The sequence below is a fragment of the Amphiura filiformis genome, chromosome 7, assembly GCF_039555335.1.
Source record: "Amphiura filiformis chromosome 7, Afil_fr2py, whole genome shotgun sequence".
NCBI lineage: Eukaryota > Metazoa > Echinodermata > Ophiuroidea > Amphilepidida > Amphiuridae > Amphiura > Amphiura filiformis.
In genome coordinates this window covers 62261343-62275696 of record NC_092634.1, presented here as the reverse complement: position 1 = coordinate 62275696, position 14354 = coordinate 62261343, and the positions used below count along the sequence as shown (strand labels likewise).

The window sequence follows — 14354 nt, the reverse complement described above, 5'->3', positions numbered from 1 at the left end:
ATTGAAATGAAATTCAGCTTTGATTTCAATTCAGCATTTCAATTCACACGCAGATGTCTAGATCATTCCACCTGTAAAAAGTGCCTTTCCCCGGTTCTGAATTCTGATACACTTCCAGGTCTATTCACACAAGAGACACACATTAAAAATTTAGCACCAATAGCTGATGATATAATGAGACACCCCCCAACTTGCCAAAGATCTCAAACTTTTGGCACTACATACATTTAATCATAAAGCCCATATTTTTCTCAAGCTCTTAATTTTTATGTTCAAAAGTCATTGTACATTTGAACAAATTGTGAGAAAACCATTAAAGAAAATGCTTATACAGGGTGATTTAAAATGAACTGTACCCAACTTAACCCATTTTTTATATATATTCGCGGAGATTGTACATATCAAAAAACTATCATGAAGTGTTCTGTAGTAGAAATTTTGAATTTTGATAATAAGTGGTTTTAGTCAGAAGATATCGTATTTTCAATTTATCATCCTATTTTTAGACCAACACATTCTAAGTTTATCCGTGTTCTCTACCGCAGTAACAAAATTGGTGTGTTTTATAGAGATGTACTTTTCTTCAAAACCATTTTAGGAAAAGACATTATTTTTCACCAATATTAGGAAACATACTATCCTGTTACAGCTTACAAACACAAATTATTAAAATGTCGGTAAGTATTTTATTTTTATTTTTGAATTTGGGTACAGTTCATTTTAAATCACCCTGTATATTTGACAGCTTTTTTCACACTTTTTCAAAAGTACAAGGATTCTGGGTGTAAAATCTTAGGAGCAGGAGACAAGTAGGCCTAGGAGCTATCTAATAGTATCAAAACCTTGATTTTTGACATCTTTGAGGTCAGTGTGGGGACAGGGTCCCATTATCGATCGTACCCCACACCTTAAGTTTAGAAAATAATGTGCATTGTAGACAAGAACTTAAGACAAATATTAGGAAGTCAGTCACCTAAGAACTAAGAAGTTACAAAGTTTCATAAAAAAGGACCCAGAGGTCAAGGATCACTCGCATTGTTTGAATGTGAAAAGTGAGTTAACATAACAATAAAGTATCTTCTGTTGAAATGCTTTTGTACCAATTAAGTAGTGCACTTGATTTTGACTTTGTGTTGCTGACTCAAGTGTTATAAAATTGGTAGTGAAATTTAAAACATGCACTGGAAAAACAGTGTCTAGATATTAAACACCATTCTAGACACCATCTTGTCCTCGATTTGTAAACATATGTAAATGCTAAACATGCTTAGTAATTTGATGCCTTGTGTTTAGATATTAAACACTTGATGTTTTGAAGTTTGACATTTGTGTTTAGACTTTAGATTTTACATGTGTTTACAAATCGAGGACAAAAAAATCTCTAGACACAGTTTTTGCAGTGTGCCTTTGGTCAATTAACACAAACTGCATTTCTGTATTGGAATTGGAATTGAATTGGAATTGAAATGAATGCTAAGAATTGAATTGAAATTGATTAGCTGTTGATTTCACTGCATTGGATTGGAATTGAAATGAAATGATTTTGAAATTGAAAAAATGAATTGGAATCGAATTGAATTAATTCTAAAGCAAGGTGGATTGAATTGGAATTGAACAGTAATACTCCAGGTGTAGAAAGAATTGAATTTGAATAGAATTGAAATCAATTTTCTGGAGTGAAATAACAATACTTGGAACGCTTGGTACACTCTGTCGAAATTCCGTGCAGATCGAATTTCATATGTTCATGGAAGTGATGTATATTTTGCCTTGGAACAAGCATGACATCTACAACAATGATTTACCCTTCCCCTCTCCCCATCAATCAATGTTAGAACACATTGGGAAACCACTGAAGACTTTGGTTTTTCTCAACATTGCACGGGGGAGAGGGGGTAACAGTTTTCCGTTATTTACACGCAAGCGTTCCAAGACTTTTTTCGTTGATTGTCTCTACCGGATGCAAAATATTTCATCTAAATTTCGTTTTTGTGTCATAACTCAAAAACGGAATGTCGTATGAGCTTCATATTGCACGCGATTTGAGAGTAGATTAAATGCTTTGGAATCATAACAAAATTGTTGATAAAGAAATTGGATTATTTAGGGATTGGTCACTGAAACCACCCCTATGCTAAACAACACACGTTTCGTAAAATGGCTCTAAACGGCTCTAAACTGCTCTAAAATGTCATTTTTGTCCCATAACTTAAAAACAAAATGTTTTATGAGCTTCATATTGCACACGATTTGGGAGTATATAATATACCATTGAATCATAATAAAATTGTTGATAAAGATGTTGGATTATTTTGGGAATGGTCACTGAAAACACCTATGCTAAATTACACACATTTCGTAATTATGACTAAAATCTCGTTTTTGTCTCATAATTCAAAAACACTACAAATATAGTTTTAAAAAATATTGCAATGTTTTTTAGCATGTTTTCCAAAATGTTTTTGAATTTTATTAAAACGTTCTGTACCCTTTATAATATAACCCAACATGTAAATGTTTTCTGTAAAACTTTGCGTTTGCTGAGTATAGGCTTATCCGAACGAATCAGAAAGATTATGATGTAACAATTTGAAAAAACTCATTTCTGAATATTATTTATAATAAAATACGCTTTTGCGGTGAGAAAAAAAAAAGGAAAAAGAAAACAACAATTGAATACACTTAAGGGGTACTACACCTGGCCAATTTGTGCCTATTTTTGCATTTTTCTCAAAAATTATAGCGCATTGGGGACAAGGACGAGATGTAGGTTTTAGGGGCAAGGACTACCACTACGGCACTGGACATGTTATTTCAGCCCAGCCCGCAGTTGTGGAGTTCCAGTCAAAAATGAGGAAAACCAATATTTGATCAATAAATCAATAACTACTTGCTTTGAGTTGCTGAATTTTCAGTACAGTAGTTGTAGTCTTTGCCCCTATAATATACATATCTTACTTGTCACCAATGTGCTATAATTTTTGATAAAAATGCAAAAATAGGCCCAAAATTGGCCAGGGGTGTAGTACAATTGAACAATGTTTAAGACTACCGCTTTTCATTTGAAATAATGCACTTATTGTTCATCTCCTCTATGGAGATATTTTCCATGGCGGCCATCTATGATCATGCTTGAGGTTTCACCAAACAAACCATGGGTTTTGAGGTCTTATATTTTTTGTTGTATGTCAACAAAATCGATTAAATTTTCAGGATGATCTTATTTTCATGTTGTTATAAGCAAATATAATGTTCCAGATAAGCTAGTTAATAAATACATTAAGAAAAAGTACCTTAAAGTTGCACTTTCTGTTAGTATTCCTTTTGGACTTTAACTTTTTAACATGTTCTAGCAGCCCTATAATATATAAAACCGTGACACTCGAAAGGCCATATCTCTGGAATGAAACGTCCGATTAAGATTATTTAAACGCCAAAATGTTTCTTTCATCAATTCCCAGCCAATGAGTTAGGTCTGAATCAATTTAAAAGTACTTCAATTTTTAGTGGACATGCCTACTATTAGGCCTATTAGGTTAATCGTGTTCCCGATAAAATTCGTAGAAGTAACTGTACGTCCGTCCTTAATTTGGACAAAATCGTCATCATTTCTACATTACAGTCTCCCAACATTGAAAAATGGGGTGGAGTGGGGAAGGGGAGAGTGTAATCTGAATGTGCAACTATTATACAAAATAATACGGAACTAACACATATTTAGCATCGATTGCGTGCTTTTAACACCAGAACGTGCTGGTGTGGCAACGAATTTCCGCCAGAGTTGTAGTCGTTTATGTCGATATTTGACAATATATATCACATGCTATTTCCAATAATTGAAACTCCCGGCTCCGACCGGGAGTTCCAACAGGTGCTGTGTATGTGTTTGTATGTGTTTAATGTGCATTCACATACTGACATACACACTTAGCCGTCGGTTCGAAGAAATCGTTGAGGCTCCAAAAATGATTGCAAATTTTGTAATCATTTTTCACCACAAAATATGATATGAAAACACAGGTGAGCAATGTATGAATCAGAGAAGATGTAATAAAGAGGAGGGTCAACAGAATTATATCCTTGAGATAATCCCGTAGGTAATCCTGTCGCATCTATTCATAGTCCTTTATTCTCAAAGTAGTTAAACATCCACTTGAAATATCCTATGATGTTATGTGTGTGACCGCCCATGGTTGACCGATTTTCACTTCAGAATTGGAAATATTTCCAATGTTTCTATAGAGAATTTGTTGAAAAGTATGAAACGCGTGTGTTAAGGACCTGCTGCTTGGATGGAATACCACATGTGGATAATACAAGAAAGAAATCGAGTGCTGTAAAATTTCCTCCCATATCCGCCCTTTTGTTGGACATATATACATTTCTAAAGAAGAAATTTTTAGGATTTTTTAGAGTGGTGACGATTGTTGATCATTTCTATTTTATTATTTTATGTATTTTCCTGTCATTTCCTGCAAACCTAATAAAGATATTCTGATAATTGAAAACATTCTTTATCATAAATAATAGAGGCTGAAAGTGGCAACAAGCAGCAAAAATTATAATTTGCCATGGAACTTCAGTCATATTTTATCCGAAATCTGACAAGATGACAGGGTCTGCATGCATGGTGTGCATGGCATGATGACATGCACACACTGACCTATCCCTAAAAGCAGTTAGCTGCAACTTGTGTATCACACCCATCCCGGGTTCAAACCCCATTGTGGTATTCTATTGTAAAGCAGCTAAATAGGGTGATTCATCATTTACTTTGAATGAGCGGTGTCACACATATTTTGTTTGAGGATAGCTTGTTCAACCTCCTCTTTATTACATCTTCTCTGGTATGAATATATGGAGAGGTCAAACAGGTTATTAATTATTGTCAATATTAATATTTTGCGACATTTCTAATGAAAATAATTAACACTGAAGACACCCTATATGTACCTTCTACAACTTGAGAACAAGTCCTCAAACGTTCGAAATTTGTAGTTACTACAACTGATCACATGCAAATATCATATAGAATCTAGCAATGTTGACGATAGACGATATATATCTTCTAAATGTCATGCCGTTAGCATTACTCGTTGACTGCCGATAAAACGCCCAATAAAGACCAGTTAAAGTACATGCCCTATCACACCACTCCACACCATACATAAATTCTCCCAGTCACATTTCCCAAATATGAAATTAAAAAAGTCAAATTTTAATTTACTTCTTTTAAAGTTTGGCAGAGGCGGGGTTCGAACTCACGGCGCAACGCTTAGTACTCTATGAGCCTAGCGCCTTAGACCACTAGGCCACTTGTCTTCTTGTTATTCAGCTGAAACTTATTTAAAAATATAATCGCAACTTCAACATAGGCCTACCACGTGACAAGCAAAGGCAGAAAACGTATTATATTTTGGAATTTTATCTGCTTAAAACATTAATGTGTATTATAATAGAGCTACCATTATTTATATTGTTGAATTCTCAAGCGCATAGAGACAATTAATACGAGCGTCCTATAATACAACACAATACATAAAATCGATTTTGATCTTCGGCATTACTCGGTGACCTCCGATAAAACGCCCAATAACGCCGGTCAGTTAAAAAAATGCTTAAGTACATGCCCTATTGAGATAAGCAATCCTTTTGTGATATGTCCATTCATCCATATAATAATAGCAATCAGATTTTTGGATGGATGTTTTACACAGTGATTGGAGAAGAAGCTATGTAAATAATCAAAAGTACATGTCTACAAATTGACAAGGACAACTCCTTTTGTCAAAATTGTTTTCACCTATTGCTCAGTATGTTAATTAATCCGATTAATTACGTAATTTCGCCAGCGTATGATATATCAGTACTAATATGTAGGCCCAAGGAGGTTAGATATAGAAAGAAGAGGAAATAGATTACGTATCGCATATTGGTTCTTTGTGCCTATTAGAGTTTCCGCCAAGGGGAGGAGAAAAGAAGGAAGGGGGGGGAAGGAGAGAGATGGAGAGGGAGACCGATGGAGTCACAGGGCTCTAAATTACATAGGCGTAGATCGGGGGGGATAAATGCCACAATATTTTGCCAGGGGAATGGTCAATATAATCACCCCCAATATTGACGCCTGTGTATTGGTTTGTGTCGAAATTAACCTCATATTTGGCCATTTTATAGCCACAGAACGCCATTTTTAGCGCTTTGCGCGAATTTATTCCACTTTTGTCCCATATTTCACCAGTTTAGTTTCAATAGGCCTATGCTAAAATTTTATGCGCGCATTTGTACCATAAGGTTCACTGTACTGGGTACTTTTAAAAAATCCTAACCTAACCTAAAACATAACTTTAACCCTTAGATTGGAGCTCTACTAGAAGTAAAAATATAGATAGTGAACGAATTTAGTATTTCTATATCTATGTGAGAATGATACAATATAGAGGCCCTGCATGAAATTATTGATTGGCTCCAAACAAAGGTTTTCAACCGGTGTCCTTCACCGTAGTTATGGCGGAGTGCAGTCCATTCAATCAAATGTTGTCATCAACCTATTTGATCGTAGTGCAGGATTATGTGTGTGAGACGAACTGTCACGGTAGATTGCAATCATGCTTTTGTTGAATGCATTTGAGTAGTCCGCCATATTTACGGGATGATACGTCGCATGCAAGGCCTCTATACGCTGGCGAAGTTACGTAATAATCGGATTAACTACCATAGCAATAGGTGAAAACAATTTTTGAATATACCGCGCTGCACTGATACGTTCACGCGGTACCTCTTCATTGAACCGTATCAGGCTGATCACTTGCACCTGTAAGATTTATATCTTTGAAAAGACCAGTATTGTATTCAATCTATGATTGCAGACATACACAGGTGATGAGTGTAACCTGCTTGTAGTGAAGCGCGATATGTTCAAAATTGTTTTCACCTATTGCTGTGGTAATTAATCCGATTAATTACGTAACTTCGCCAGCGTATATGACATGATGAACATAGTCATTGATGCATCAGTTTTAAAATAGACTAGGCGGTTACCCATATTTGGCGGTTCTCGGCTGGGCGCGATTACCAGGCTGATGGTGACATGCCCATATGACAATTTTTCTAATTTGACCTCAGATGACCCCAGGGTGACATTGGATGACCCCAAAATGACCTAAACTTATAACTCTAAATGTTGACTGTACCTACCAAGTTTCATGCCCATATATGAGCTTTTACTAATTTGACCTCAGATGACCCGTGGTGACCTTGGATGACCCCAAAATGACCTTCAAAAAATGCTGCTTTAAATGTTGACTGTACCTACCAAGTTTCATGCCCATACGACACTTTTTAGTAATTTGACCTTAGATGACCCCTGGGAGGGGACCCCGTGGTCGGATGACTTAACGAACATAGACATCTTCTTGCCAGGACAGAACTACACCCACCCACCGAGTTTGAGCCCCGTAGGACCTAGTTTCATGCCCATATGACTGTTTTTAGTCATTTGACCTCAAATGACCCCTGGGAGGGAGCCCCGGGGTCGGACGACTTAACGAACATAAACATCTTCTTGCCAGGACAGAACTACACCCACCCACCGAGATTGAGTCCCGTACGACCTAGTTTCATGCCCATATGACAGTTTTTAGTCATTTTACCTCAAATGACCCCTGGGAGGGGGCCCCGGGGTCGGATGACTTAACGAACATAAACTTCTTCTTGCCAGGACAGAGCTACACCCACCCACCGAGTTTGAGCCCCGTACGACCTACGGCGGCCTCACATTAGCAGTCACAGACAAAACCTAAATCTACAGAATATATCCATTACTCGTCGATACTCGAAAGAGCTCAAAATAAATAACTTAGAAAATTTTCTTGATGTCCTTTAACATGTTTTCATAGTTAACCATCGTTAGCCATGGATATCTATCATGAGAACTGACCGGTGACTAAGTCCGATTTATTGGGACGTTTATCGGCAGTCAACGAGTAATGGACTTGTCTATTAGATATACCGCCATTATTAGATTATAGATAGCAGCATCTAGATAAAGGTGATATTTTATATTAGAAACTGATGATATTTGGACGATATACCTTCTTTAAAAAAAAAGCGCAGTGATTTATAGTGCGCTACGCGTACGCACACTAGGCACCGGGACTAGGTACAACGCCTGAGACGTTGATCCACAAGCCTCAGCACACTTTACAAGTTGTGATCGCTGACCACTACGGCCCCACATCATTCCATAAACCATATAACAACAAATCAACTTCTGCTGCTACAAGAGCTCACACCTAGGCATTCCACACATAGCCATCGCAACCAGGATCAGCTCTAAATATCATGATCTAAACTTGTTTTAAAGTTTATCACAGAATCTAGAAAGCTGATATTTCGGCTATAATATCATGTTTGTATATATTTCTGGTAAAGCCAGAGGTTCACAAGATATTTTCAAGTGAGACTTCCTAGTTAGTTGTTTGACGCTCTGATAATATTTTCAAATAAAGCTTGATAGTTGTTTGACACCGTCATAATATAGTTTTAAGACGATAGTATCGACGATATTTGATATTTTGTGACAATATTTTTCAAAAAGACCAATTCTGCACCTTATGAATAAGTAAGCAATTGTACATACCTGTAAAACACAGGATTGCCATAGTGGCTGCAGCTAACACTATACGTCCATCCATCTCGAATGTCAGCAGAACAATATTTCATAATTATGCAGGAGGAAGTCAGGAGGGTGAAAGTGCATATAGGAACAATGCCAAAAACTACGTCACGCCGGTCACGCTATTGTTCGACTTAAACTACATCATTCGCCATTTTGTAAATATTAACGCATGATCGTTGCTTTGAAGTTTCCACCGGATAGTCTGTGGATAGCGCAAGAGCATGCTTTGACCATGCGCAAAAAATGAATATCATGAAGATGTTTAAGATTGATTCTTAGATGTTTCAAAAATTACCGTCATATTGCATAGATTCATCAAAGAATGGTTTGAAGTACTAACCTTATTTAGTAATTTTAAAAATCAGGAGAATTTTACAAAATCAATGTTTTTACCTGTCGGTATTACAACTCGTGAAACACATTAGTGATGTGCCTGGGTGACCTAATCTACTAACCTTTAACGTTTCCTCTATGAACTCTAACCCTCCTGCAATATGGCGCCTATTGTCTAGAGTTAAACTACATCTTTCGGTGTGTTACGTAATACTACGATGCCTATCCCATTATATCGATCCCTGAAGTCAAGCGAAGTTAACCAGCGCCCTAGCTCTTTCGGTGTCATGGGTTGCCAGCAAATTTCAGCCCTTTTTGGCGGGTCATATCATCGAAAAGTCACCCAATTTTTCTCTTAACCGTTGGTTTATATGACACAGGGTACTATCGGAAGTCGCATGGGGCCAATGTTGAAAAGTCGTCCATTTTTTTTTTCGTAGCCATTTGTTTCTACGCCACAGGAAATATTCAAATATCGTGGGGGAAAACTTCAAAAGTCGCCCAATTGAGCAACCAAACTGCAGTTTTGGCAACCAAAAAGATGGGATACTGTTGAAAAGAATATTATGCTCCACTGAACATCACAGACTGAAATTCATCATAGAATAAATAGCATTACAAATTGGGGCTTTGATGCCACACACCCATACCCTAAAAGAGTATAAAGGAGCGATTGTTATACTCCCGGGGTACACAAGCCTGTAAAGTATTCTAGTGGGTGTCTTGAGATTGGTTATAAATATATAAAACTAGAGATATAAAGAATAGAAGGAGGTAGCTCGATACTTCTACAAAGAGCTATTAACGTGTTTATAGTGAGCCAGATTTTCCGTTATTATAGCGTATATTAGCGTATAAGTACTGCGAAATCAATTGTATTGCAGTAAAATCTTGCCGTATACAGCCACTATAAACACGCCCACCTATTCAAAATGAAGTGCAGTTGGCCCCAATTATCCCGCTTTTTGAGGATCTTTGCTTTATCACAATGGACAGTACAGAGGTCTAGTGATAAACAAACTCATCATACTGATTTCAGGGAGAGGACAGCTAGGCCTGTATCATACACCTGTATCAGGCAAATTTGATTTTGGATAAATTGTGACCAAAATTCAATGGCAAATAAGTTGTACGCTATGGTACTGCCCTCAAGGTTTTAATAAATGCACAAGGCAGCAGGGTCTTTATCAAGTTTACACTGAGGAAAATACGGAAAAATTGATTACATTGAAATGGTCACAAAAATCACTGACATACGTATTTGAGCCATTTTAAGTTGCTTGAAAATTTCCTACAAATCTCTCGGTAATCATTAACTTGCTACCCTTTTCATGCACATGTAAGACAATGTGATGGCAATAGCATGCATATTAATGTTATTAATGTTAAATTATTACTGCTGAGAAGCTAACGGCGTTGCTGATCGGGCAAATTACAATTGTCCTGGGAAGAATGTGCTGTGCAAAAGTGCTAACATTATTATTTCCTGCTAGTATACACAAAGTATAACTCGAAGAGAAATAAGACAATATCTGCAGCTGAATACCAGTTTAATTTCTCAGAGCTCGTTAGGATGATAACCGATAGTAAATTATGATTCCCTCCCCCGGCTGCTTCACCGTGCTGATACCACTTTGATAGGCAAATTCTTAATTTGCATAATTGTCGTTTTCTAAAAGAATGTCCTTCGAGTGTAATCATCTGGAAAATCCTCCATGTCAAATAGGAGTTGATGTCTTTCAAGATAAAACCATCCAGGCATGATATAGTCTCCCATGAATATCAATTGGAGGCAGAGTCAATGCACTCAGAACACTAGACAACCGATGGCTATTGTTGTACAGCATACTCAGTAATTTAAAGGTCCACCACCACATCTGGAATAATGAACTTCATAATTGAGTTATGTGGCCCAGGGCATGTCAGTCCAGACACCACCTTAGTCCAGACATGTATACAAGTATACAGGAGTGTGGTCTATAGGACAAGGTCACCTACCAGTTGACCAGGCCAACGATTGTGGACCTTTAAGGGTATACGAGGTATTGTTGGTCGAAGCAGCCAAAAATAAAACGATTTTCATTGTCTGAATCAATATATTAATGAAAAACAACACTTTGATGTTTTGCAGAAGTTCATTCTACAAATCATATACTTTGAAAACGTGCTTAATTTATTGTTGTTAATGAGTTATGTACGTTTTACAAAAGTGTTGTTGTTATTTCAGCCCTCTTTACAACATAACTCAAGAACCACAGGACCTACAAAGTATATCTGTGGTATTTGAATTCTTCTACACGCATACTATGAATTGAGCAATACAATTTTTGTTAAAGCTCACTACCATTCGCAAGATGCTGTGACCTACATTTTTTTTGCTGCTTCGACCAACAATACATCGTATACCCTTAATGAGGCAACACAAACGATCGAATTTGATGTTGAAATAAACAAAATTTTGAGTTACACCTTTTTAAAGTAAAATTCATATATTCTCGGCAAAATGAAAAGCAATACTTTTCAGTTTTTCAGTAAATATCAGGAAAACACTATAATGCTTGATATTATATAGTAATTTTGTGTAAGATTTTCGATTTTGATAGGCTTCAACTTGGCCCGCGAGCTTTTTTTATCAACTTTTTAGCTTTTCAAAGTAATATCGTAGACTAATGAAAAATATTTCCCCACTTTCTAAAGCACATCATATCGGGCTATATGTCATAGTTTTGTCAGAACGTCGATTTTTATTGCACCATTTTTCAATTCCGACCACCAATTTTGTCAAAATCAACTCGCGAATGTACCCAAGGATGAATGATTTTGCAAGCCACAATAGAAATATCAATTATTTCTGCTGCTTATATTCTTTAGCGAACTATACTAGTTTGAAACGCAAAAAAAATCCGAAAAAAGCTTACGGACGAAGGTAAGGCCTATAAATATAAAAAAAATCTTGCAATAAAAGACACATGCCTAATTTTAACACCGGGATTTTTTATTTTAAATGTATCCAAGGACCATGTTTTTAACTGACATTACTGAAGAAAGAAAAAAATGCTTTATATTTAACCGAGAATATTAATTTCATAGCAAAAAGGTATATCTCCGAATCATGTGAATTGTGCCGATTTCAACATGTATCGATCGACTTTTAGGCCGACCATGCGTAACAATAGAAGCTGGTGACTAGGGTTCTGAGTGATAACATCTGCAGACTAGACTGACTAGACCCACACCACACTTCGCCATACATACATTCTCCCAGCCACATTTCCCTAACATAATATGAAATGAAAAAAAAAATTCTGCGGAAATTAGGCAGAGGCGGGGCTCGAACCCAAGCTGCACTGCGCCGCTATCACGTATACCATATGACTAGCGCCTTAGACCAGGTATTAAAAGCGTGTGCAGTACCGCAGTCCCGCATGCGGAACTGCACCTTCCGTCACGCACTTCCGCATGCGGGACTGCACATCCCGCCGTGCATTCCCGCATGATGCAGGTCGGGATGTGTAGTACCGCATGCGGTACTGCGACATTTTTGGTGCATTTCCGCTAGGGGATGTGCAATATTTTTGTTGTATTTCCGCTAGGGGATTTGCAATATTATTGGTGTATTTCCGCCAGGGGATGTGCAATATTTTTGGTGTTTTTCCGCATGGGGATGTGCAATATTTTTGGTGTTTTTCCGCTTGGTTTACGTGGGGATATAGTTTTTGTGTCGAACTTATTATACTATGTCGACAATATTTAGGCCTACAGCTCAACTTACCTGTACTTTGCCTAACCAGACAGTCCATGCCAAAATTGTTACTACACCTTTACATTTCATCGAATCTCTTTTTGATGTCTGTCATTTTGAACATCACACTTGAAAGATGTTAGTCTCCACAGCAGCCAGTTTGGTTCCGCTCCCTCCACACAAACAGTCTGCCAATGATCACGAACTGGTCCTTTTTGATTCGCTAACGGTTTTCTGCCGACGTCATCCAGCTTGACGTCAAACAAAGCTTTCAATTGGTCGATCGGCTAGACGGCTACTTTATTATTCATGAGCAAGTTTGACCCGCCATCTCGCGGCATTCTCGCCAGCTGACTGAGGTCAATCAAGTTCCCGTATGTACAGCTCGACGGCTATATTCGTGTAGCTAATCAGAAACGGCGTTATAAGTGGCAATTGGCAGACTGTTTGTGTGGAGGGAGCGTAACCAAACTGGCTGCGGAGGAGACTAGAAAGATGTATGCTATGTAGAAACTTTATTTTGCAATTTCATAATTTGCATATTATTAGCATATTTGCAAGAAAAAACATGAAAATCAATAAATACCTATATTTTTCACAATTTCAATATTTTATTAGAAATTAAGCAAGTAGGCCGTTTGTTATGACTTGATGAATGAAGCTGTTAAAACAGATTTTGATATTTTGCTTATTTTTCCTTTTTGCCCCAAAATGTGTAAAAATCAACATTTTTGGATGACCTATATTTTCTTTGAATATTTATCAAATTTCTTAATTTAGGTATAATACAGTGCAGAAAAAGATGTCAAAAAATCTGTTAAAACAGATTTCAATAAATTGTTCCATTTTCCATTTTGGGTTAAATACTCAATTTTCATGCGCGGGATATTTGAAACATAAAATGAAAACATGTCCATTGCACTTTTTCCTCGAGATGTACTATAATATCAAGGTTACTAATATATTATAAACCCTTCTTATCTTCACTGATCCATCAGATACCTATTGTTATGAATGATCAATGATAAAATTCCCTTTAAAAGGAAAGCCAGCCTCAATGTAGAAGAGGTCTTGTAATTAGTTTTGGTCAATGTGAAAGGCATTTTTAGGATCACGCTTACATCCATGTTACATGACAGTCCACCAAACCATCAACGATGAGAACATGTACACTGAAACAGCAGAAAACATTAATTCCTAATCTCATGTCAACTCTTTAATTCATTACTCCAAATTGTTCTGGTCTGTTTTTTTTTTTTTTTTTTTTTTGTTTTTTTGTCTTTTCAGCTTTTTACCCACGAAATCTCGTTTTACTTTGCGTTTCATTATTTGTATTCAAAAGAGAGTTTTGGAAAGTCTTGTCCGAAAGGTCGGCATAGTATAGAAAACCTAGCTAATAGTTTCACACGCCTCTTTAATGATGACTATTATATATTCAACTTGACATTGTGACCACTTTCTATTAAAGTTCCAACGGAGAATTTCTCAAGTGGATCGATTATCAATCAATTTACGGAGGATAGTAATTTAATTTAGCATAATGAAATGTATATATTTACTGTATGTCAAAACACGTAGCCATCTCACGTAAACTAAGAAACA

The 14354-nt window shown here is 36.8% G+C and overlaps 1 protein-coding gene across 1 annotated transcript in view; it reads right to left on the bottom strand.

The window, feature by feature from the left end:
- The window catches only part of LOC140157446 (uncharacterized), a 33533-nt gene extending 24524 nt beyond the window's left edge, over nt 1-9009 (bottom strand). Inside the window, exon 1 of the mRNA XM_072180649.1 lies at nt 8639-9009. Within this exon, the coding sequence (XP_072036750.1) occupies nt 8639-8693 (55 nt within the window). The 5' untranslated portion in view covers nt 8694-9009. The remainder of the gene's footprint in view (nt 1-8638) is intronic.
- Between the last annotated feature and the right edge of the window lie 5345 nt (nt 9010-14354).